The sequence below is a fragment of the Oryctolagus cuniculus genome, chromosome X (genome assembly GCF_051225735.1).
Source record: "Oryctolagus cuniculus isolate XC-2025 breed Fujian yellow rabbit chromosome X, ASM5122573v1, whole genome shotgun sequence".
In the NCBI taxonomy this organism is placed as follows: Eukaryota; Metazoa; Chordata; class Mammalia; order Lagomorpha; family Leporidae; genus Oryctolagus; species Oryctolagus cuniculus.
This window is the reverse complement of record NC_142888.1, coordinates 31,823,436-31,849,742: the sequence shown is the minus strand read 5'-3', so window position 1 is coordinate 31,849,742 and position 26,307 is coordinate 31,823,436. Positions and strand designations below refer to the sequence as shown.

The following is a 26,307-nucleotide window of genomic DNA, read 5'->3' as shown; positions in this document are numbered from 1 at the left end:
AACACTTACACTGAGTGATGACCGTGTTCCAGACATGGTTCTGGGTTCGGTGGTGCTCTTGGTCTCCTGAGGCAGACTAGTTGGGTGGGCAAGGGAAAGGCAGTACTATTTTTGCCAAGCCCTGCAGGATGAATAGGAGCTGATCAGGGACTAGGAAATCTGCCTGGCAGAGGGGACAGCATGTGCTAAAAGCAGAGACGTAAGACAGGGCATGGCCTACTTCAGACTTCTCATTCCAATTCTTAATGGGAAATATATACTGCCCATGCTCTAAAATGCTCTCCAGGGAAAGTTAAGTTCCATCTTTCCTCTGACCTCTAGCCACATGCGTCCTCTCCCTAGAGATAACCACTGCTATACTTTCTTATGAAAACCCTCCCAGAGAGTTTTGATGCATTTGCCGATCTGAGATTGTTTTTCTTTTTTATCTCCCAGGGAAAAGGTAGCATGCTGCATATCTTGTTTCGCATCTTGCTTTTTTCCACTTAAGGCATAGAATGGAGAGTTGCTGCATTCTCTTTAATATCATGACTGTGGATGCTTTCATGTGAGTGGACACATCTTCAATAGCTCCCAAAGTGGGTGATGTTTAAAAGCAGTAATAAAAATTAAGCTTTTTTTATGGCCCCATTAATTTTGATCAGGGAGAATGACAGTATGGTGGCTTCCTGGTTATTCCTTTAGGATGATACTTTTTATAAAAGTCGGGTTCAGGTGAGCAGGTCATATGGTGGAGATCTCCTTTGGAAGACCAAGAAAACTCATTGTGATGGTGGTATGGCAAAAGGAAAAGCAAATAAAAACATCTTTGGAGTAGGGGCTAGGAACCTTGTGTTAGAGCAGAGAGGCCTTGACTTCTCATCTGTAAAGTAAGCATCACCTAGCTGGGAGGTGAGATCTGAGTTAGGTTTAGGGATATTGTTGGTGGTGGAGAAACCACCTGATATTCACCTTAAGGCATACTAGTCAGCTTAGAGAGGAATTGATATTCTCACAGCTCTGGAAGCTGGAATTCCCAGATTAGTGAGCCAATATGGTCCAGTTCTGGTGAGAGCCTTCCTCTGTGAGTTGAAGGATGGTTAAGAGATAACCCCGTGGAAAAAAAAACCTAAATGAAAGATCTCCACGAGTGAGATCCCAGTGGAAAGAATGGGTCATCAAAGAAGGAGGTACCTTTCTCTGAAGGGAGGAGAGAACTTCCACTTTGACCATGGCCTTGTCTAAATATGATCAGAGTCAGTGAACTCAGGGGGCTTCCATAGCCTTGGCAGCTCATGACAAGAGCCTAGGGTGATTACTGATGCCATAAACGAGAGTGTCAATTTGTTAAGTCAACAACAGGAGTCACTGTGCACTTACTCCTCATGTAGGATCTTTGTCCTTAGTGTGCTGTACATTGAGATTTAATGCTATAACTAGTACTCAAACAGTATTTTTCACTTTATGTTTCTGTGTGGGAGCAAACTGTTGAAATCTTTACTTAATATATGCTAAACTGATCTTCTGTATATAAAGAGAATTGAAAATGAATCTTGATGTGAATGGAAGGGGAGAGGGAGTGGGAAAGGGGAGGGTTGCGGGTTGGAGGGACGTTAAGCCATTGTAATCCATATTCTGTACTTTGGAAATTTATATTCATTAAATAAAAGTTAAAAAAAAAAGAAAATGTATTAAAAAAAAAAAAAGAGAGATAACCCCGTGAAGATACGTAGGGCAAAGGGGTAGGAAGAGAGTTCCAGGCGGAGGCTCAGAGGAAAGACTGATTAATTAATTTCAAAGCATTGCTGGTGTTTAGGTGAAAATACTGGCCTAGGTCTCTAACGAGTAATAAACAGATCAGGAAAATGTGCAATAATTTGCTGTAATAACCTTTGTAGTCTAGTCTATAGGCAATTGACTTGAATTTGATTAATGTGTTTAATTACAAAGGGAATGCACAAAATAGCAGTACAAACTTGTTGAGTGATGGCTTAGCTACAAGTGATCTCCTTGATTTTGGGAAATACTGCAGTACAAGGAAGAGGCAAATATTCATACATCTGATCTAAGACAGAAAATGATGCTATAATTTGAAAGCTCCTTAGACCTAATTGACAATCTGTTGGACACTCATTATCTTCTGCTCAAACATACCTGTGAATTTTATTTGAAAAATATCTTAAAGAAAGTGTGTTTAAGAATATGAACAGCCATCCATATTATTGGGACTTGAGGGCTCCAATTAGTGATACTTTATGTTCTACCAAATAGAGGAGCCAGGTAGATAGAAATCAAAATGTCTCATTTGTTAGTGACAGCTTACTTGTAGGCTTTAAGTGTGGGACAGTAATGGGCATATTGTCACTATAGCCCTGGATTAGGTGGAAATAATCCCTCCAGGCCCTGGAGATGTTGAGCCAGCATAGGTCCCACTTAGAATGAGGCAAATATAATCTGTCTATACTTGGATACCATATTGGACTTCTCTAGGTAAAAGTTCAGTCATCAGACCTAAGTCTGCCCCCTTCATCCTAGTTTTCAATGAGAGTCTCTTCCATTCTATGTTAGAATGGGCATCTCTGTTTTGTAGCCTGTTAAAAGAAGATAGGTGGTCTTTCATAGAAATTCTGTGCTGCATAACGGTGATAGAAAGTTCTTCCTGGTGTCTCATCTAAGAGTTTCATGGGATGATATAGCTGCATTTTTCCAAGTCTGCTTTTCTCAGGAGGGGTCTATTATGGTTTGGAAAATAATTTGAGTGTCCCCTAAATGTTAAAATTTTGATCTCTAGAGTCTCATGTTAATAGATTAAGGGTGGAATATAATGGAATTATGGTTTCTGAAGGTGTGTGGGGGGGTCTTGGAAAGGGATTAGAGCAGATTAGGATTTTAGGCTGGAGCCCCTATGGTCATTGTAGTCATTGTAACTCTATAAAGACACTGGAGTGTGAAGGAAGAGCATGTTCCTTGTCTCTGCTTCCTGTCTCCCACGTGATTCTCCTTCCACTGTCTTCCGGGCTTCATGCATACCTAAATGAGTGGGACTGACTGATCTTGAACTGTGACCCTCTAAAACTGTGAGTCAAAATAAAATGTTTTCCTTCATAAGTAGCTCTTCTAAAGTATTTTAAAGTAACACTAAAACAGTATCTAAGCCCTAAAAGCTTTTTCCCTCATTCTTAACTTTAATATTCCATATTTGTGGAAACTACTTAAAATTGATAGTGATTTAAGAAAAAAATCACATGAATGTTTTCTGTCTTGATTTTTGCCAAATCTTTGGAATTCCAGCCTTTAAAGGAGAGGGAATTGGGTTGGAGGTCATACAATTGGTTTGGGCTTGAGTTTCTCTACTATTTTATCATCTTATGCTAATAGGGGTAAGATAGACCTTTTGTCTTGAAGAACTATGGACTCAGGTTACTTCTTTATTTTATTTTTTTTAAGATTTATTTATTTATTTATTTGGAAGTCAGAGTTACACAGAGAGAGAAGGAGAGGCAGAGAGAAAGGTCTTCTGTCCACTGGTTCACTCCCCAAATGGCTGCGATAGCCGGGGCTGAGCCAATCGGAAGCCAGGAGCCAGGAGCTTCTTCCGGGTCTCCCACACGGGTGCAGGAGCCCAAGGACTTGGACCATCTACTGCTTTCCCAGGCCATAGCAGAGAGCTGGATCAGAAGTGGAGCAGCCGGGACTTGAGCCGGCGCCCATATGGGATGTCGGCACTGCAAGGCGGCAGCTTTACCCCCTGCACCACAGTGCTGGCCCCTCAAATATTTCTTGAATGAGTGAATGAAGGAATAAAGAAATAATTGGGACATATAAATAACGAAAGGGGAACAGGAGGGATTATGAGCTATGTTTAGCAGGCAGAACTTGGGCTATGGTATTTGATCATTTTCAGAGGGTAGAATTATAGGTTTCTTTTCTGGTTGCTCCTGAGCACTTGGTTGGTAGAAGCTTTCCTATCCTGTGATGTTCAAGTGTGCTTTTCTGGGGCATGGGAGTGCAGGGGTGTGGTAGGATTTTCATGTAAAGACATCTGTGCTTTAAGAATATTTTAAGTGTATTGTCCAGGTGACATGTTCTTTATTTTAAAGTTGGAGAAATGAGATCCAAAGAAGCTTTCCTAAATTCAGAAATGTTTCCTGGTGTCCAACTTGTACTACCCACTCTTGTTATATAGTCCATTTGAGTGTAATTCAGCCTCTATCTGACTGCCATTCAGCAAATAGTTTTTAGGCACCTAGTGTTCCAGATACTTCTGTGTGGTAAGGCTACAGGAGGGAAATTTAGTAGATCCCCTTCTTGCCTCTGTAACCCATAAAGCTGACAGTTGGATCCAACAGACAGACAAAATGTGCAAATGCTTATAACAAAGTGTGATGTGTTTGTAAAGATGCACAAAGCAATGAAGAATACAAAGCTTTGTGATCTAGCTTACCCTTGGGAGTCAGGGAGGGCCTCTTGGAGGAAGTGTCACATTGGAAAAAAATAGTACAGTTACATTTGAATGGACCACCTATATAGTTAACCTGCAGTTACTTCTGAGAGTCACGTGTATGTCCCATTGCACTTCTTGTAGGGTCCTGAAGGATTTAGGTTTGGTATAAGATATTTGATCAGTTCACAGATATTCATGCTTAATAACCCTGGCAGTACGAAACATATGCCCTGCTGGTCTTGTCTTAGTTCAGTTTGCCTTTGAGAGAAGAAAATGAACAAATGGAAAAATGTAGAATGCTAGCACTGGAAGGGAATATGTTCTTTGGATTCATTCTTTGATTTATTCTTCTTAAAAAAACAACTTGGGGCCGGCGCCGCGGCTCACTAGGCTAATCCTCCGCCTTGCGGCGCCGGCACACCGGGTTCTAGTCCCGGTCGGGGCGCCGGATTCTGTCCCGGTTGCCCCTCTTCCAGGCCAGCTCTCTGCTGTGGCCAGGAAGTGCAGTGGAGGATGGCCCAGGTGCTTGGGCCCTGCACCCCATGGGAGACCAGGAAAAGCACCTGGCTCCTGGCTCCTGCCATCGGATCAGCGCGGTGTGCCGGCCGCAGCGCGCCAGCCGCGGCGGCCATTGGAGGGTGAACCAACGGCAAAGGAAGACCTTTCTCTCTGTCTCTCTCTCTCACTGTCCACTCTGCCTGTCAAAAATAAAAAAAAATAAATAAATAAAAATAATAAAAAAAACCAACTTGGTTGATATATAATTTACGTATCATAGATGCACTCACTTTATGTATATAATTTAATGAGTTTTAGTAAAATCACAAAGTTGTGCAGCCATGACCATACTCTAGTTTTAGAGCATTTTTATCATCCCAGTTGGATCTATTTTACCTTAGACCCTATCCAACACTAATCTGTATTCCATCTCTGTAGGTATGCCTGTCCTAGATACAAAGATATTCCCCCTAGATTTTTTTCTAAAAGTTTTATGGTTTTCATTTTTTTACATGTAGGTCTCTGATCCATTTTGTGTATAGTCTGATGCAGGGGGGTAAGTTCATCTTTATACATGTGGATACCTAGTGGTCCAAGCATCATTTGTTGAAAATATTACCCTTTCCTGAATTGAATTACATTGTCATCTTTATTAAAAAATGGTTAACTATAGATATCCTGTTTTATTTTAGGACTCAATTCTGTTCCAAAGGTCGGTGTGTCTCCTTACACCATCACTTTACTGTCTTTGCAGGGGATTTTGAATTTGGGAAGTGGAATTCATCCAGCTTTGTTACTCTTTCAAGATAATTTTGAATCTTCTGTTACATTTCCATTTCTATATGTGGTATAGGTTCACCTTGTCAATTTCTACAAAATTTTTCTGGGGGTTTGATAAGAATCATACTGATTCTGTAGATCAATTTGGGGAGAATTTCCATGTTAACTATTGAGTATTCCAATTTACAAATTATGAATATTTCTCCATTTTTTAGATCTTGTTTTATTTTCCTCAGCAATGTTTTATAATTTTCATTGTATAAATTTTACATTTTGATTGTTTTTTCACAGAACTAGTATTTGCACTACTGGAATTTCTTCATATAACTAACAATGAGGACTATAGTTTATAAAATTATATTAGTGATTTTTGTAAAATAAGCAATTTTAGCTGTTTTGTCACAAAAACTGTCACTGTGAGGTGATAGATACTTTGATTAGCTTTGCTATAGTAACCATGTTTCTACCTTAGTGTATCCCATAACATGCTGTAAACCTCAAATATACCCAGTGAACTTTAAGGGGTGGGCACTGTGGCACAGTGAGCTAAGCTGCTGCTTTGGATGCCTGCACCCCGTCTTGGAGTGTCTGGAATTCGGGCCTGCTTCCACTTCCCATCCAGCTTCCTGCTAATGCACACCCTGGGAGGCAGCAAATGATGGCTCAAGCACTTGAGTCTTTGCCACTCTTGTGGGAAACCCAAATGGAGTTCCTGGCTCCTGGCTTCAGCCGGGCCCAACCCTGGCTGTTTGCAGGCATTTGGGGAGCAAACCAGGAAATAGAAGGTCCTCCTCACTGCCCCCCCGTCATTCTGAATAAACTTTTAAAAATGCATTTTAAAAATCAACTTCTTGTGAGATGGAAATGCAGAACCTGGATAAGTCTGTCTTCTCAGTGCTCATATGAAATGGTCCTAAGGCAAGCAGGCAGATGCTACAAGAAGACAAAGTTTGATTCTGTTTAAAGAGCTAGGATTGTCCTGCTACAAAATGGGTGGACCTGCACCAGTCTCCCTCACTGGCTGTGTTTAAACAAGACCTGAGACCGACACTGTGGCATAGTGGTTAAAGCCGCTGCCTGCACTGCTGGCATCCCATCTGGGTGCCGGTTTAAGTCCCGACTGCTCCACTTCTGATCCAGCTCTCTGCTATGGCCTGGGAAAGCAGTGGAAGATGGCCCAAGTCCTTGGGCCCTTATACCCGTAGCATTAGAGGCACAGAAGAAGCTCCTGACTCCTGGCTTTGGATTAGCCCAGCTCTGGCTGTTGCAGCCAGTTGGGGAGTGAACTAGCAGATGGAAGACCTCTCTCTTTTCTTTTGCCTCTGCCTCTCTCTAACTCTACCTTTCAAATAAATGAATACATCTTTTTAAAAAAGCAAGAGCTGTAGATAATCAGCCATATCCACAGGTTCTGTATCTACAGATTCAACCAACTGCAGCTTGAAAATATTAGAAAAAAAAAATTACATCTGTACTGAAACTGTACAGACATTTTTTTTTTTTGACAGGCAGAGTGGACAGTGAGAGAGACAGAGAGAAAGGTCCTCCCTTGCCATTGGTTCACCCTCCAATGGCCGCCGCGGCCAGCGTGCTGCGGCCGGCACACCATGCTGATCCAAAGCCAGGAGCCAGGTGCTTCTCCTGGTCTCCCATGCGGGTGCAGGGCCCAAGCACTTGGGCCATCCTCCACTGCACTCCTGGGCCACAGCAGAGGGCTGGCCTGGAAGAGGGGCAACCAGAACAGAATCCGGCACCCTGACTGGGACTAGAACCCGGTGTGCCGGCACCGCAGGCAGAGGATTAGCCTATTGAGCCGCGGCGCCAGCCAACAGACTTTTTCTTGTTATCATTTTGCAAGAAATATAATATTACATCTATTTACATAGCAGTTACATTGTATTTGATATCATAAGTAATCTAGAGATTATTTAAAGTATATAGGAGGGTGTGCACAGGTTCTATGCAAATACTATGCCATTTTATAGAAGGGACCTGAGCATGTGCAGTTTCGTGTGTATGTGTGGGGGTTTGGAACCATTCTGTTACAGATACTGAGAGATAACTGCAGTCTAATGGTGAGATCCTTGGAGACCAGTAGTTTTCATTTCTGAGTGTACATTGGAATCAGATGTGGAAATTCTTCAAATACAGATGTCTTATCCATAACCCAGACAAAGGTACAGGGGTGACCCTAGGCTCCTGTATCTTACCTGGTTTCCTACATGACTGAATACCACAGGGGAAGATCTGCTATTGAATAGACTGTTTTATAAATGTGGTAGTTAATTGGACTTGTATTGTCCCTTCCAACTGTGGCATTTTATACTGGCATGAGATCTGGATAAAATGGGTGTATGGCTTTTACAGACATATCTTAAGTATGTAGGAAACACAAGGGGAGGACTTCTACTTGGACAAGCAGGTGGTTTTACCTACTTTTGACTCTGTTTCTGGTGGGCTTCAGAAATCTCACTCTCAGATGGCTCAGCGCCAGTGTTCAATTTCAGACAACTCTGAGATTTTGTTCTCAGTGATACAGTGCGAGTTAGAAGAATTTAAGTGATCCAAATACATTAAAGAAATTGAACAATACAATTGGTGGCTTGTATTGCATGCCTCAGGTTAAGTTCATTATATGGCAGACAGGAATTTATGAAATCTGTCTTCCTTACAGTATTCTAGTTCTTTTAAAAAATAGTAAAACAGTTATTTATTTATCTGAAAGGCAGATTTACAAAGAGAAAGAGAGAGAGAGAGAGAGAGAGAGAGAGAGAGAGAGAGAGAAAGGTCTTCCATCTGCTGGTTCACTCCCCAGATGACTGCAACAACCAGGGCTGGGGCAGACCAAAGCCAGGAGCTAGGAGCTTCATCTGGGTTTCCCACATGCGTACAGGGGCACAAACACCTGGGACATCTGCTGCTGCTTTCCTAGGTGCATTAGCAGGGAACTAGTTTGGAAGTGGCACAGCCAGGACTCAAACCGGTGCCCATATGGGAAGCTGGCATCACAGGCAGAGACTTAATCCACTGTGCTGGCCCCAATATTTTAATTTTTAGATAAAGATAACTCTTTCACTTGTTCTGGTAAAATTGATCCAGTAAGGTTACTTACTTTTAGGTCTATATGTAAGTCAACAGCACCACATGATAATACATTATAAGGCTGCATTATTTTATTACTGACTGTTAGGTGTTTTGGCAAATCCCTGGGAGAATGTTCTAAAATTCCATCAGCATTTATAGATAGTTATGTCTATCTTCAAAATGTTCCTCTGGTCAAAATCCAACTGTACATTATTGCACAGTGCTCATTTTACCGGCATACAGGAAGCTGCTGGATGGAGCCAATAGGAAAGATATGATATCCTTTTCCTCCAGTAGACAGGCAATGCAAATAATAGGAGTTCTATAGCTACCTCTCTAGAGGTATTTTTCCTGTTTTGCTCCTTCCTGCATGTCACTGGTCTTTGTAGTCCCTGGTCCCTCTATATGTGCTATTTTTACAATGATAGAGATAATGCAAAGGAAAATAACTGCTTCTACAGGTCTCTTAAAAAAGCTGTACTTGTGTGACATTTGACAAGTTGTAAAGGGTTTTGATGGAGTATGTTCTCATTGTATTCTTACAACAGCCCAATTTTTTAAGTGAGTAGTAGAGGAATACCTTCCTCTGGATTACAGCTGAGTAGAAAGTTGCATTACAAACCCAGGTCTTCTGTCCCTGAATCCATCAAATTCTTCACCATTGAGCTACCTACTTACCACCAGACAAAACCGGTATGTCAGCAAAAATTGGTATAACCACAACAAAAATTGTATTAGAATTAATTTGCTACAATAAACAAAGACCAAGAGCAGTTTCAATTAAAAAAAAAAAACTGGTATAAAACAGCAAAATAAGCCTGGAGGAATTCTGTTCTTCAATCTTGTGCATGTAATAAGGGAGGGATACTTCATGGCAGCACTTCTGGAATGCTCAAGTGAGAGCTCAACACATCCTCTCTCCATCACACAGCAATATAACTGGATAAAATTGTCAAAAATAATGATTTAAGGTCTATGTATACTGGCCAGAGGTCAAATGACAAATTTTAAGAATGTCTACTGAATGTTGGTAAGCACAGTGGGTGTGTATGGCATCTAGGCTAGGGGCTGCTCCCATCTGCATCAGTTCCATATAGGAGAAGACTTCGTCCAAGCAAGTAGAGTAGGCCATGATGACCACCAGCTCCCATTTCTTCCACCAGCACCAAAACTCGACAACTTTTTTTATGCTCAGTTTGTTTTCAACGAGTGAATTCACTGGAGAGGGATAGGTTTTTCAACAAATAGTGCTGGGACAATTGGGTATCAGCTGCAGAAGGATGAATTTGGGCCTTAACCTGAGAACATACACAAAAAATGAACTGAAATTGTATCGGAGATCAAAATGTAAGATCCAAGACTATAAGCCTAAATTTAGGAAACATAAAAAGAAATATTCATCACCTTGATTTAGGCAAGTGTTTCCTTTTTTAAAAAAGATTTATTTATTTATTTGAAAGAGTTGTAGAGAGAGGGAGAGACAGAGGCAGGGAGATCTCCATTCACTAGTTAACTTCCCAAGTGGCTGCCTTGGTCAGCGCTGGGCCAGGCTGAAGCCAGGAGTCAGGAGCTTCATCTGGGTCTCCCACGTGGGTGCAGGGGCCCAAGGACTTGGGCTGTCTTCTGCTGTTTTCCCTGGTGCACTACCAGGGAATTAGATCAGAAGTCCCAGGAGCAGCTGGGACACAAACTGGTGCCCATATGGGATGCCACAGACAGCAGCTTTAAGCAACAAAAGGAAATTGATAAATTAGACCTCATCAGAATTAAAAAAAAAATTTGTTCTGCCAATGGTACTGTCAAGACACTAAAAGGACAAGCATGGGGCTGGCGCTGTGGTGCAGCGGGTGAAGCCGCCGCCTGCAGTTCAGGCATCCCATATGGGCGCCGGTTCGAGTTCCATCTGCTCCACTTCTGATCCAGCTCTCTGCTGTGGCCTGGGAAAGCAATGGAGGATGGCCCAAGTCCATCGACCCCTGCACCCACGTGGGAGACCTGGAAGAAGCTCCTGGCTCCTGGCTTCGGATCAGCTCAGCTCCAGCTGTTGCAGCCATCTGGGGAGTGAACCAGCGGATGAAAGACCTCTCTCTCTCTGCCTCTCCTTCTCTCTCTGTGTAACTCTGACTTTCAAGTAAATAAATATTTCAAGTAAATGAATTAAAAAAAAAGAACAAGCCACAAACTAGGAGGAAATGTTTTCAAATCACGTATCTGACAAAGGACTTGTATCTAGAATATTTCAGGAACTCTCAAAACATAATTGTAAGAAAACAAACAACCCAATTCTAAAAAACAGGCAAAGGACATGAAGAAACACTTCTTCAAAGAATATGTTAGGATGGCCAATAATCACATGAAAAGATATTCAGAATCATTTGCAACTAGGGAAATGCAAATGGAAAGTATGTCAAAACATCACTACATACCTGTTAAAGTGGCCAAAATGAGGCTGGTAATACCAAATGTTGATGAGGATGTGGAGCAATTAGAACTCTTGTACATTGCTATGGGGTTGGGTATTGCAGTGATGTAGTTACTCTGGAGAATGCTTTGGCAGTTTCTTATAAAGTTAAACATACACTTGCCTGTGACTGAGCAGTCCCACTCTGGGTATTTACCCTGGAGGAATGAAACACTTTTACATAATGACCTGTTCATGGGTGTTCATGGCAACTCAGATATCCAAACGCTGGAGACAATTCAGTTGTCCCTCAGTGGGTAAGAGAATAGCTCAAGTCTGGTACCTCCATACAATGGAGAACTCCTAAGTGCTAAAAGGAATGACGCACTACTTCGCACTCGGATGAATCTCAGAGTCATTATGCGGAGAAGCCAGTTTCAAAAGGTTATATACTCTAGGGTTTTATTTATTTAGCCTTCTGGAAAAAACTCCAGTAATGGAAAACAGGTCAGTGGTTACTGGGGTTATAGGTTGGGTGAATGTGGAAGTATAAAGAGATAGTACAATGGAGTTTTGGGGGATTGAAAGAACTATTCAGGATCCTTTTTGTAGTGGTGTTACCAAGAATCTATATATGTGTTAACATTCATAAAGCTATATACCCAAGGAAAAAAATAAATTATATAACAATTTAAAAAGTAAAAAAAATGGGACCAGCACTGTGGCGTAGCAGGTAAAGTTTCCACCTCTGACCCTGGCATCCTATATGGGTGCTGGTTCATGTCCCAGCAGCCACACTTCCAATCCAGCTCCCTACTGATGGCCTGGGAAAGCAATAGAAGATGGCCCAAGTGCTTGGGCCCCTGTACCCATGTGGGAGACCTGGAAGAAGCTCCTGGGTCCTGGCTTCAGATCCGCCCAGCTCTGACTGTTGCAGCTGTTTGGGGAGTGAACCAGCAGATGGAAGATCTCTGTCTCTGTCTCTGTCTCTCCCTCTCTCTGTTACTGTGCCTTTCAAATAAATAAAAATAAATCCTTTTTTAAAAGTTAAAAGTTTAGGGGCCAGCACTGTAGCGCAGTGGCTTAACTCCCTGCCCTGAAGCGCCGGCATCCCATATGGGCGCCAGTTCGAGACTCAGCTGCTCCTCTTCTGATCCAGCTCTCTGCTGTGGCCTGGGAAAGCAGTAGGAGATGGCCCAAGTCCTTGGGCCCCTGCACCTGCATGGGAGACCCGGAAGAAGCTCCTGGCTTCAGATCAGCGCAGCTCTGGCAGTTGCGGCCAATTGGGGAGTGAACCCTCTGATGGAAGAACTTTCTCCCTCTCCTCCTCCTCCCCCTCCCTCTCCCCCTCCTCCTCCTCTCCCTGTGTAACTCTGACTTTCAAATAAGTAAATAAATGAATCTTTTTTAAAAAAGTTAAAAATTTAAAAATAAAATAAAATAGGCCACAGACCTGGGAAAAATATTTTCAAGTCATATTTTCCATAAGGCACTTGTAGTCAGAACATACAGAGATCTCTTCCAGTTCAATAAGCTAACCCAATTTAAAACATGGGAAAAGATTTGAATGAATAGACAGACCGTGTGCAAAAGAAGATATGCGTTGGCCCATAGGCACATGAACAGAGAACTCAGCAACTCGAGGCATTAGAGAAGTGCAGATTAAAACTGTAATGAGATACCACTGACATTTTCTAAATAGGCATAATCATAAGACAATAACGAGTGTTGCTGAGCATGTAAACAAACTACGACTCTCATATGTTGCTAGTGGGAATGTAAAATGGTACACAGTTTTCCAAATGGGAAACAATGTGGCAATTTCTTAAAATATTAAACAGAGATTTACCATATGACGCAGAAGTTGTCCTCCTTCTTAGAGAAATGAAACATATGTCCACACAGACTTGTATGCAAATGTTCATAGCAGCATTATTCACAGTGGCAAAAAGAAGAAACAAGGCAAAGGTCCTTCAGCTGGTGAATGGAGGAACAAAATAGGGTCTATCCATACAGTAGAATACTATTTGGTGATAAAAAGGAATGAAGTACTAATACATGCCCTCAACACGGGTGAGCCTTAAGAACATGCTTAATAAAAGAAGCCAGACATCAAAGACCACGTGTATAGGAAATGTCTAGACAATGTGAATCTGTAGGGACAGGAAGTAGATCAGTAGTTGCATGGGGATAGCAGCAGGAAATAGCAAGTGTCTGAAAATGGAAATGTTCCAAAAAATCAGGTTGTGGTGATGGTTATACAACTCTGAATATACTAAACATCATTGAATTGTGCACTTAAAACAAGTGAGTTTTATGGTATGTAAATTGTAACTCAAAAAAATTCATTCAAAAATGTTTCACTCTATATTCAAAACAGGCAACAGAAATATTTTTTTAAAGAATTAGTATTTATTTGAAAGAGTTACACAGAGAGAGAAGGAGAGGCAGAGAGAGAAAGGTCTTCCATCCGCCAGTTCATTCCCCAAATGACCACAGTGGCCAGAACCGAGCTGATCCAAAGCCAGGAGTCAGGAGCTTCTTCCAGGTCTCCCACATGGGTGCAGGGGCCCAAGGAGTTGGGCCATCTTCTACTGCTTTCCCAGGCCATAGCAGAGAGCTGGTTCAGAAGTGGAGTAGCCGGGATTCGAACCAGCGCCCATATGGGAAACTGGCATTGCAGGATGGAGCTTTAACCCACTGCACCACAGTGCTGGCCCCAACAACAAAAATATTTTGAATGGATTCTCCTTAAAACTAATCTATCAGTGAACAACATAACTGCATAATAAGTAGCTAGCAAATAGAAAAAAGGTTGAAAAGACAGTAACATTCATTCTGCAAACCAAAGTTACATATATAACCCCCAACCCAAAAAGTCATTGTCACTGCTGAAATCCATTGGATTCTCTTTATTCACTGATTTAGAAATACAATGGTAGTTCAAAAAGTTTGTGGGAAAATTGAATTGAAAGATATATTTATTCTGTTGTTCTTTCCATCTTTCTTAATTTTAGTTTTTGAGATAACATTTTAATTTGTATTAGGATCAAGGGCTTAATGCTTCACTAAACAAAGAGATCAACAAGTAAAAAGTAAAAAAGACCCTAGTTCAGCAGAAATATAGACAAGGCTATACACAACAATCAAATGGAAATAAAGGAAGGAAAGGAGGGAGGGATAACAAGGAGAAAGGGAATATCTTTATATTCTTAGAATTGTATCTATGAACTACCTATGTAGTTCTTTGTATATATTACATTAAGATGAAAAAATATCAGAACAAACACAAATTATTTTAGTGCAAATATTTTTACATCCATAGTTTTTCATAGCATACATGTTCCATGAACTTTTTGAATACCTCATGTACAAATTGAGAATTCCAAATCCAAAAATATGAAATCTGAAATCTAAAACTTTTTGAGTGCTGACATGGTGCTCAAAAAAATTTCCATTTTAGGGAACAAGTGTTTAGTCTAGCAGTTGAGATACCTGTATCCCATATCAGTGTACCTGGGTTTAATTTGTGTTTCTGGCTCCTGACTCCAGCTTCTTGCGAATGCAGACCCTAGGAGGCAGTGGTGATAGTTCAAGTAATTAGGAGACCTGGATTGAATTCTCTGTTGGGCAACCTGGGCCTTGGCCTAGTCCAGGCTATTGCAGGCATTTGGGAAATGAACCAGCAGATGTGAACTCTCTGTCTCTGTCTCCCTGTTTGTCTTTTTGTCTCTCAAGTAAATAAAATTATAAAAAAATTTTCAGATATAGGAGCACTTTGGATTTCTGGATTCAGGATGCTTATCTGGTAAAGTATACAAATACTGCAAAATCTGAAAGCTCTGAAATTTGAAACAAGTATGCTTGTAAGCATTTTGGATAATGGATACCCAGCCTATAGCTTTCACCATCATCAACACTGTGAAACAAGAAGCTTTTTGTTCTCAGAATTTCAGATGAAAATTGAGAACTCAGAACAGCTCTACTGCGATCTGGACAACTGTATAATGATGACCACACTGATCTGGTGATCATCTCCCCTCAGTAGCTCACATAAGAAGCGGCAAGGCCTCACTACAGGAGAATGGTACATCCATGCACCTGTTTCCTTCCTCCTTAACAAAGACTGACTAATATAGACATGTAAATATTGCAGCTGGTGGGTGGCAGTCTCAAATTACACCTGACTGAGTGTCCACTTGGTCAACTGTTTTCCCAGCCAGCCGCAGTCACAGAAGGGAAACTGACACCACCCTAAGGGGGGCTGCTTTCTTTAATGACCTCATGGGATTTTATACCACGTTTCATTTGTCGTTGTATTGCTACCAAATTTTGGATGGGCACTTACATAAACTGTATATACAGAATTTTGTTTCTTTCTGGTTATGTCTCTTAAAATCAGAAAACTTGGCAAGTGTAAATCATCAGCATACTTTAGTAATATAATTTTGAAGTGATTTTTTTTTGTACCCACAAGTTGAAATAGTCTGGGATTTTTGTACCTTTGGAATTATTATTTTAAGCCATATCAAATGTCAAAGAAGTTTCATCCATATTTGCCTCTATGAAAGCTCAAAACTAAATTCTTTCCTGACATGAGTTGTATCTATGAAATTACTGATTCTTAATCAGGTGCCATATTAGCTGCTATTTTTTTAAAGATTTTATTTATTTATTTGAGAGATAGAGTTACAGACAGTGAGAGGGAGAGACACAGAGAAAGGTGTTCCTTCTGTTGGTTCATTCCCCAAATGGCCGCAACTGCTGGAGCTGCGCTGATCTGAAGTCAGGAGCCAGGTGCTTCCTCCTGGTCTCCCATGCAGGTGCAGGGCCCAAACACTTGGGCCATCCTCCATTGCTTTCCCAGGCCATAGCAGAGAGCTGGATCAGAAGAGGAGCAGCTGGGACTCGAACTGGTACCCATATGGGATGCCGGTGCTGCAGGCGGAGGATTAACCTACTGTGCCACAGTACCGGCCCCAAGATGCTGTTTTTTTTTTTTCTGGCCCACGTGCGTAGATTATTTTCTCTTTGAATGTAGACCATATTACTGTTGACCCAATCAAATAATCAGTGCCTCTGTTGCTCTCCATTGCTTTTTCTGAGTACTGAACTTTCTGAGATTTTTTTTTAAATTCTGTTTGCTTTAATTCTTTATAGTTACAACTTGTTTACAGAATTATGCTGTTCATGCTTTTTCCAAGTCATTTCCCTCCAAGATACCCCTCTGCAGTCCCAATATCCTATTTTTTTCTTCAAGTGGAACATGATAAATGTGAACCTGATATCATGCCCTGGAATGCAGTGGTTATGCACATGACTCTAACATGTTTGCACAGTTTTCAGACTCTACCTTAGGTTAGTGGTGCACTCTGAGGCTTGATATATTTGCGGTCAAAACTGTCAGGACAGGGTTAACTTTGTATCTTTGCCATGGTAGTTTATGTTGCCATGCTTTTTTTGTTAAAGATTTATTCATTTATTTGAAAGTCAGAGTTACAGAGAGGCAGAGGGAGGGAGAGAGAGGGGTCTTCCATCTGCTGGTTCACTCCCCATATGGCCGCAACTGGGCTGATTCCAAGCCAGGAGCCAGGAGTTTCTTCCTGGTGTCCCACATGGGTGCACCTAGGGGCCCTAGGACTTGGGCCATCTTCTACTTCCATCTCTTCCAGAGAGCTGGATTGGAAGTGGAGCAGCCAGGACTTGAACCGGCTCCAATATGGGATGCTGGCACTGCAGGCAGTGTCTTTACCTGCTACGCCATAGCCCCTGTTGACATGCTTTAACCACTAGGGAGTTATCACCTTCATTGCCTCTCTTTAATCTTTTATATAGGCACATGGGGCCTAGGGCAGAGAGGGAAAAGATTTCTAACTTTTAAAGAACAGAGTATTCATCCTCCTATAACAGTTTTATATGTGATGGCAGTGGTTACTGGGAGAGAGTTTGAGGGCATTTCTTGTAATTGAAGAATCTGACTACAAATAGAAAGCTGCTCTTTCATTAGAATAGCATTTATTGTGAGAACCCAGTGCTAGTGTGGCTTAGTCTTCCTGGTATCTCTGCTAATGAGGTTGGTAAAGTCAAGAAATAGTGAGTTACATAAAACAGGTTTTGATTTGGGAGAAAGATAAGAGTAGTCTTTCTCAAGTGTCTTATTTTTTTCTCTTGATGAAAACATTAAAAATCTTCCATTAATTTTTCAGAGAGAGAGCGAGAGAGCGAGAGCGCGCGCGAGAGTGAGAGAGAATATGAATATATTACATCCACTAGTTCACTGCAACAGGCAACAGCTGTGTCTGGGCCGAGGCTTGGAGCCAGGAGCCTGTTGCTCAGTCTGCGTCTGCTACATGGGTGGCAGGAACCCAGTCACTTGGGCCCTCACTGCTGCCTCCCAAGGTCTGCATTAGCAGCAGCAAGCTGGAATCAGGAGTGGGGCTATGGATCAAATCCAAGCACTCAGCATCTTAACCACTAGCCAAAAAATGCCTACCCTCTGATGAAGACATTTAAGTTAAACTGTGTAGCAGGTACCCTTGTTTAGACTCTAAAGACCATCCTGTATTATGATGAATGTTGAAGGGCCTTGGAATCAGCTTTGTCATGTAAAACTTCATCAGAAAATAACTGCCTAAATGAGAAAGTGAAATGAGAATTAAGAAAAACCACTGTAGAGTTCCATCTGGAGAGGAGAGTGAAGCCCAGGGAGCCCTGAGCTGTCCCACTGCCACCAGGGACAGTTGCAGATTCCATAGGAATGACACCAAGCAAGATGTATTTGTTGGGGCCGGTGTTGTGGCATAGTGAGTAAAGCTGCTGCCTGCAGTGCCGACATCACATATGTGTGCCGGTTCAAGATCCTGCTGCTCCACTTCCGATCCAGCTCTCTGCTATGGCCTGGGAAAGCAGTAGAAGATGGCCCAAGTCCTTGGGCCCCTGCACCCACGTGGGACACCTGGAAGAAGCTCCTGGCATCTAGTTTTGGATCGGCGCAGCTCCGGCCATTGCAGCCAATTGAGGAATGAACCAGTGGATGGAAGACCTCTCTCTCTCTCTCTCTCTCTCTCTGCATCTGCCTCTGCCTCTGCCTCTGCCTCTGCCTCTGCCTCTCTGTAACTCTGACTTTCAAATAAATAAATAAATCTTTAAAAAAAAGATGTATTTATACACCAGATTGTCACTAAGAAGAATACTCCCCAGGAAGCACCCTTGCAGTATAGGAGATGTTGAAGGAGAAAAGGCAGCAAAGGTTGCAGGCCCTGTTCAGTGCCAGGCAGTAAATAGGCAGCAGGCCCTGACTGTAGTAGATGTTATCTGCACCATGGGGGCCTTCTGCATGCTCACCAGCACAATTACGAGAAGCAAGAGAATGGGAAGAAGAGTGCCCCTCAGTGTCACGCCTCCAGGCACACATGCGGTGCTGCCTGTCTTGCTCTGTGCAGAGACCACAGTGGTTCCAGCCTTCAGTGCAGGGAGAAGTAATGGAGGGCACTGATGACCAGGCGGAAGGAGAATACATAGACCAGTGAGATGGATTACAGATCACAGTTATAACCCATGAGTCTCCAGGGACCCTCCTCGCCTACGACAGCAGTGAAGAGGAGGAGGAACGCCAGGGAGAAGAGACCCAAGGCCAGCAGCCACCTCAGTGGAGGGACCCCACAACTTCAGTTTCTCTGTGCACACACTCAGAAACCCCTCAACCAGAAGATGGCCAAGAGACTGCCCCCTGCGAAGTCCACTCCAAGGCTGAGCAGCACAGGGCTGAGTAAGTGCTGGCTAACCAGCTCGATTGTCACCTGGTGGCCCATCTGATGGCAAGAAATGAATACAAATGCCAGCAAGAAGATCCAACCTAAAGATTGGCAATGTGGACCTTAAATTCTTGTTTTGTCCTTTCACCAGACAATAAGAGCCATCTTCATTGTGGAAGTTCTGCTTTTTTTCCCCTAAATAATTTTTTTTGGGTAATGACACGCATTTTTTTGAAGATTTTTTTTTTGACAGAATGGACAGTGAGAGAGACAGAGAGAAAGGTCTTCCTTTTCTGTTGGTTCACCCTCCAGTGGCTGCTGTGGCCGGCATACCTCGCTGATCCGAAGGCAGGAGCCAGGTGCTTCTCCTGGTCTCCCATGGGGTGCAGGGCCCAAGCACTTGGGCCATCCTCCACTGCACTCCCTGGCCACAGCAGAGAGCTGGCCTGGAAGAGGGGCAACCGGGACAGAATCCGGCGCCCAGACCGGGACTAGAACCTGGGGTGCTGGCACTCCAGGTAGAGGATTAGACTATTGAGACGCGGCACTGGCCGAGTCTGTTTTTTTTTTTTTTTAAAGATTTATTTCATGTATTTGAAAGAGTAACAGAGGTGGACACACACACACAGAGGTCTTCCATCCACTGGTTCACGAGACACACACACACATACACACACAGGTCTTCCATCCATTGGTTCACTCCCCAAATGGCCACAACATCTGGAGCTGGGCCAATCCAAACCCAGGATCTGGGAACTTCTTCCAGGTCTCCCACATGGGTGCAGGGACCCAAGCACTTGGGCCATCCTCTGCTGCTTTTCCAGGCCATAACAGAGAGCTGGATTGGAAGTAGAGCAGTCTGGACTCAAACCAAAGGCCTTATGGGGTGCTGGTGCTACAGACCAGGGCTTTAACCTGCTGCACCACAATGCTAGCTTCCAAAATGTCTGATTTTTATCACAGACTATAGGCACCCTACTGTCCTGTGGAACATCAGGACATTATGTTCATTTGATTGCATCTTGGTACCATCTGTGATAAAGGAAATAGAAGGGCTAATAGCCTGCTATGATTACTTTATGTGTACATCTGTTATAAAATTGCACTGTAGGGGCTGGCGCTGTGGCATAGCAGGTAAGGCTGCTGCCTGCAGTGCCAGCATCCCATATGGGCACCGGTTCAAGTCCCAGTTGCACCACTTCCAATCCAGCTCTCTGCTATGACCTGGGGAAGCAGTAGAAGATGGCCCAAGTCCTTGGGCCCCTGCACCCATGTGGGAGACCCAGAAGAAGCTCCTGGCTCCTGGCTTCAGATCAGTGCAGCCCCAACTCTTGCAGATGACCGGGGAGTGAACCAGCAGATGGAAGTCCTTTCTCTCTCTCTCTCTCTCTGCCTCTGCCTCTGCCTTTCCTTCTCTCTTTGTGTAACTCTTTCAAATAAATAAAAAAAACTTTTAAAAAAGAATTGCACTGTACCCCATAAAATGTAGTTATGGGGCCAGCACCATGGGGTAACAGGTAAAGCTGCTGCCTGTGATGCTGACATCCTATATGGGCATCGGTTTGAGTCTCGGCTGCTCCACTTCAGATCTGGCTCCCTGCTAGTGTGCCTGGGAAAGCAGTGGAAGATGGCTCAAATCCTTGGCCTTTGCCACCTGACCACCCACATGGGAGACCTGGAAGAAGTTTCTGGCTCCTGGCTTCGGACAAGTCCATCTCCGGCCATTGTGGCCATTTGGGGAGTGAGCCAGAGGATGGAAGACTCTCTCTCTGTTTCACCCTCTTTCACTCTGTAGCTCTCCCTTTCAGATAAATAAATACATCTTTTTTTAAAAAAAGTTCAGGTGTTTCATGTTCATCCAAAATTGAAATAAAATATAAAAAGCTTTTTTATATACAATTTTAAAATTGTTTCATATCTGGTCAGGCTGAACTTATTAAGAACCTCATTTTTAATTTATAAGAAAACCTTACAACTAGATTTTTCACAGAAGTCAGTAAACTACAAGTACTTGTTAATACTTGTAACAATAACAATAGTAATAATGTAATACAGACATGCACTTTAGCTTAAAGAACTTCATTTTTCTAGATTTTATACATTATAAATACATTATACATATATCTGATCCAGATCTCTGCTATGGTCTGGGAAAGCAGCAGAGGATGGTCCAAGTCCCTGGGCCCCTTCACCCACGTGGGAGACCCAGAAGAAGCTCCTGGTTCCTGGCTTTGGATCAGCCCAACTCCAGCCATTGCAGCCATTTGGGGAGTGAAGTAGTTGATGGAATACCTCTCTCTGTCTCTGTCTCTCCCTCCCTCCTTCCCTCCTTCTCCCTCTCTCCCTCTCCCCCTCTTGGTCCCCCTCTTGTAACTCTACCTCTCAGATAAATACATAAATCCTTAAAAAATACTATGTATAGGGCTGGTGCCGCAGCTCACTTGGCTAATCCTCTGCCCGCTGTGCCGGCACCCTGGGTTCTAGTCCCGGTTGGGGCGCCGGATTCTGTCCCGGTTGCTCCTCTTCCAGTCCAGCTCTCTGCTGTGGCCTGGGAGGGCAGTGGAAGATGGCCCAGGTCCTTGGGCCCTGCACCTGCATGGGAGACCGGGAGGAAGCACCTGGCTCCTTGCTTCGGATTGGCACAGCACACTGGCCGTAGTGGCCATTTTGGGGGGTGAACCAACGGAAGGAAGACCTTTCTCTCTGTCTCTCTCTCTCACTGTCTAACTCTGCCTGTCAAAAAAGAAAAAAAAGTACTATGCATAGAATTCAACTAAATTTTGTACCCAATGAAGTTATCTTTTAATCCTACTTTTATTATTTTATTTTATTTTTTAAAAGATGTATGTAAACAGAACAGATTTCATGCATTTCATATATACAGTTTTTTTAGATTTATTTATTTATTTGAAAGAGCTACACAGAGAGAGGAGAAGCAGAGGCAGAGAGAGAGAGGTCTTCCAACCACTGGTTCACTCCCTAATTGGCTGCAATGGCTGAAGCTGTGCCAGTCCAAAGCCAGGAGCCAGGAGCTTCTTCTGGGTCTCCCACGCAGGTGCAGGGGCCCAAGGACTTGGGCCATCTTCCACTGCTATCCAATGCCATAGCAGAGAGCTGGATTGGAAGAGGAGCAGCCAAGACTAGAACCGGCGCCCATATGAGATGCTGCGCTTCAGGTCAGGGTGTTACCCGCTGTGCTACAGCGCCAGCTCCTCATATATACAATTTTAAGCATAGTGATACTTCCCACCGTCCCCCCTTTTTTTTTCTTATGATTTTTTCAGTAACATACTTTTCAATTTACTTTATAATCACAGGCTTAATCCTCCACTAAATAAGGAATTCAGCAAGTAGAAAGAGCACTGTTCCTCAGGAGTATAGTCCAGGGCTATAAACAGGAATCAAATCTCAAGATGTCAACTTCACTCATATACATTTCTGTGTTCTGCTTTTCATGAATGTTTCAAAGTACTTTTATAGAATATAGTCAACGTTCTTTTTCTCATATAACTTTCTCCATTAATGGCAAATGAGATGGGCGTGCATGCTGCCATTCTGCATTTTTAAATATTGCCACCAAAGAACTGAGTTTAGAGAGAAGTCTGGCATTTTCCTCCTAAGAGAATTGTAAAAAGTGGCGGGTAGGTCATGTGTGGGTTTTTTCCACGTTTCAGTCACTTTTACTTGGGTACATTTGACTCATGTCCTGCACCTGGGGAACAACACTCCTTCCTCATTCACGGAATTGAATGCTTATACACGATTTCACTGTTTTTTTCTTTTTCCCTAATGGGCAAGCTCTACTAAGAAGGGAATGAGACTCAGAGACTTCCAGCTGATTATCCTCGCCGGAGCATAGTCACAGCCCCCAAGAAACCAGCTCTCCGTGCCCTGAATCATGACTGCTGAAATTTACATTGCAGTGTTTAGCTTCCCAAAGGGTGTAATTACTTTCTCCATGATACTCAGAGGTTGAAATGACCTAAGCAAAGCATTCTCCTCCCATCCCTTCCTCTGATGTGTGGCAAAGCAAATTTCATTTATAGCAACTAGAAATTCCAGCAGCCTGGTCCTTGCTGGCAGCTGGCAGATGGCAGTGGGACTGGCAGAGGGATGCTGCTGGAGGGGAATCAGAGCTCAGCAGTTCTGCCCTGTGCTGTGCTGGGCAGAAAAAAAAAGTCACTGCTTCTCGTCCCATCTTCCTGCACCAAAAGTCTGAGAAATGGGACACAGGTTTTTAAAGTTCTCAGTGTGCCATAATGGTTATCAGAGGTACTGCCCCACCCTGTCCTCTTGCTGGCTAAGGCACTTAAATCAGGCCAGAATAGTTGGAGCAAAACGCTTTCTGAAGGACAATGCAGTCATTCCCGAAATACACACCCTAAAACCCAGTTGTGAAGGTTTCATCCGCATTTCCTAGTTGCTCAAAATCAACTGTGCCATTATTCCCACATTTTCTGTATCCTTCCTCACTTCTGATCATTTTTCCCCCTTCACTTTGTTTCAGGCCTCATTGTTGGGGTGATCCTGAGATACGGCACCCCTGCCACCAGTGGCCGTGACAAGTCCCTGAGCTGCACTCAGGAAGACAGGGCCTTCAGCACCTTGTTAGTGAACGTCAGCGGGAAGTTCTTTGAATACACCCTGAAAGGAGAAATCAGCCCTGGCAAGATCAACAGTGTGGAGCAGAATGACATGCTGCGGAAGGTGAGCTGGGGACGCGACTGTCCATGCCATGGTTGGTGATTCCCTGACTTTGCCTTGACGTTGTGCAGATAAACCTTTCCAAACGCCTGGAGTAGCAGTGACATTCCTGGCTCGCCATTTTGTTTGGAAGCTTTGGGGCCATGATGGTGAGAGGGAGCCAGCCCTTAACTTGAGCCTTCAGCTTTGTGACCTTCGTGGGCTTGTTAGGATCTGTAGCTGAGGGAGGACCCTGCCTGTACAATGGGTTTGTAATCACTGCTCAGCTTGTTTCTTCAACTATCATTTCCCTATTACCATGTCCCTGGCCCTCACTATGGTTTAAGGATGAGATTGTTTCTTTCTTAACGTAAGATTGATTTTACCGTTAGCCTATTTATTCAATACAAAGAATGTAATTCTTTGTTCTCCATGTTCTATAAATATTTGAGAACTTACTCTCATTGATAATTTATGCTAATGGCTAAATGAACATTCAGGGGAAGAAGAATGTCTTGTTGGAATTTTGAGTCTGGGGTAGATATTTGGTACAGTGGTTAGTTAAGATGATGTTTGGAATGCCTACATGCATATCAGAGTGCCTGGGTTTAAGTCCCAGCTCTGCTTCTGATTCCATCTCCCTGCTAATGTGCACCTTGGGAGGCAGCAGGTGACGATGGCTCAAGTACTTGGGTTCCTGCCATCCACATGGGAGACCTGGATGGAGTGCCTGGCTTCAGGCTGCAGCCTGGCCCGGCTCTGGCTGTTGCAGACATTTGGGGAGTAAACCAGCAGATGGAAGTGCTTACTTTCTCCCCCCACCCCAACTCTTAAAATAAAAATAAGTAAACAACAAATGTATAGAAAAGAAATTTGAGTCTGAGCATTGTTTTCTCACTTGATATTGTTTTGATATCAAAACTACCCCATGGAAAGAAGGGTTATGTATGTCGTCATGCAGGTGATTTCCAGGATAAGCAAGAGGTCTGTAGTAACTAACATGCATTCTATTACCTTGTAGGCCCAGGGCTTCTCAGCAGGAAGTCTTTTGTGTAGTGGTCTAGGAGATCCAGCTTGTGGGGAACTCCTTTTAATAAAGAACAAGGCTAATGTGTATGAAGGCAGGTTACAGAGTATACTCCAAAAAAAAAAAAATACTGTTTTCAGATCCTCCCCTAATCTTTAAAAAAAAATTGTTCTCAACCTAGAGCATTAAACATGACCAATCTCTGTTTCCCTAATGGTAGTACTAGTGTGCCGTTTGCTCTCACGTGGCATTTCCATAAGCATTGTGAAATTACATGCAACTGAGGAGAGCTACCCAGTGGAAAACCATGCTAATAGCTCTTGAAATGGCAGCTTGTTTTCTTCTTGCTGCATAGGAAAGGGGACACGTGGGAGACCATACCAACCGATTGCCATCTTTTAGATTGTAATAGAAGGTGAGGCTGGCTATTGCTCTCTTTATCCTTACAAAAACTATTCAAAACCCTACTGCTTAAAACGTTGCCACACAAGGCAAAGAAAGATGAGCGAATAAACCAGGCTGAGATTGCTGCTGCTGCTTTTTTTTTCATTTTTTTTAACTTTTATTTAATGAATATAAATTTCCAAAGTACGACTTATGGATTACAATGGCTTCCCCCCAATACCGTCCCTCCCACCCACAACCCTCCCCTTTCCCACTCCCTCTCCCCTTCCATTCACATCAAGATTCATTTTCAATTATCTTAATATACAGAAGATCAGCTTAGTATACATTAAGTAAGGATTTCAACAGTTTGCTCCCACACAGAAACATAAAGTGAAAAATAATAGATGATTTTTTTAAATGATGATGAAATCAGATCAGACCTATTGTCATGTTTAATCCCAGTGAGAGTCAAGTTGGGAATTGATAATTTCTTCTTTTTTTTTTTTACAGAAGATCAGTTTAGTATGCATTAAGTAAAGATTTCAACAGTTTGCACCCCCATAGAAACACAAAGTGAAATATATTGTTTGAGTACTCGTTATAGCATTAAATCTCAATGTACAGCACATTAAGGACAGAGATCCTACATGAGGAGTAAGTGCACAGTGACTCCTGTTGTTGACTTTACCAATTGACACTCCTGTCTATGGCATCAGTAATCTCCCTATGCTCCAGTCATGAGTTTCCAAGGCTATGGAAGCCCTCTGAGTTCTCCGACTCTTATCTTGTTTAGACAAGGTCATAGTCAAAGTGGAGGTTCTCTCCTCCCTTCAGAGAAAGGTACCTCCTTCTTTGAAGACCTGTTCTTTCCACTGGGATCTCACTCACAGAGATCTTTTTGCCAGAGTGTCTTGGCTTTCCATGCCTGAAATACTCTCATGGGCTTTTCAGCCAGATCCGAATGCCTTTAGGGCTGATTCTGAGGCCAGAGTGCTATTTAGGACATCTGCCATTCTATGAGTCTGCTGAGTATCTCACTTCCCATGTTGGATCACTCTCCCCTTTATTTATTCTATCGGTTAGTGTTAGCAGGTACTAGACTTGTTTATGTGCTCCCTTTGACTCTTAGTCCTTTCATTATGAGCAATTGTGAACTGAAATTGATCACTTGGAATAGTGAGATGGCATTGGTACATGCCACCTTGATGGGATTGAATTGGAATCCCCTGGTATGTTTCTAACTCTACCATTTGGGGCAAGTCAGCTTGAG

The 26,307-nt window shown here is 42.9% G+C and overlaps 1 protein-coding gene across 2 annotated transcripts in view; it reads left to right on the top strand.

The window, feature by feature from the left end:
- Positions 1-26,307, top strand: part of SLC9A7 (solute carrier family 9 member A7) — a 174,351-nt gene that overhangs the window by 56,255 nt on the left and 91,789 nt on the right. For both annotated transcript variants that reach the window (XM_008272522.5, XM_008272523.5), the window contains exon 2: positions 23,448-23,647. In XM_008272522.5, coding sequence (XP_008270744.2) covers positions 23,448-23,647 — 200 coding nt within the window. The remainder of the gene's footprint in view (positions 1-23,447; positions 23,648-26,307) is intronic.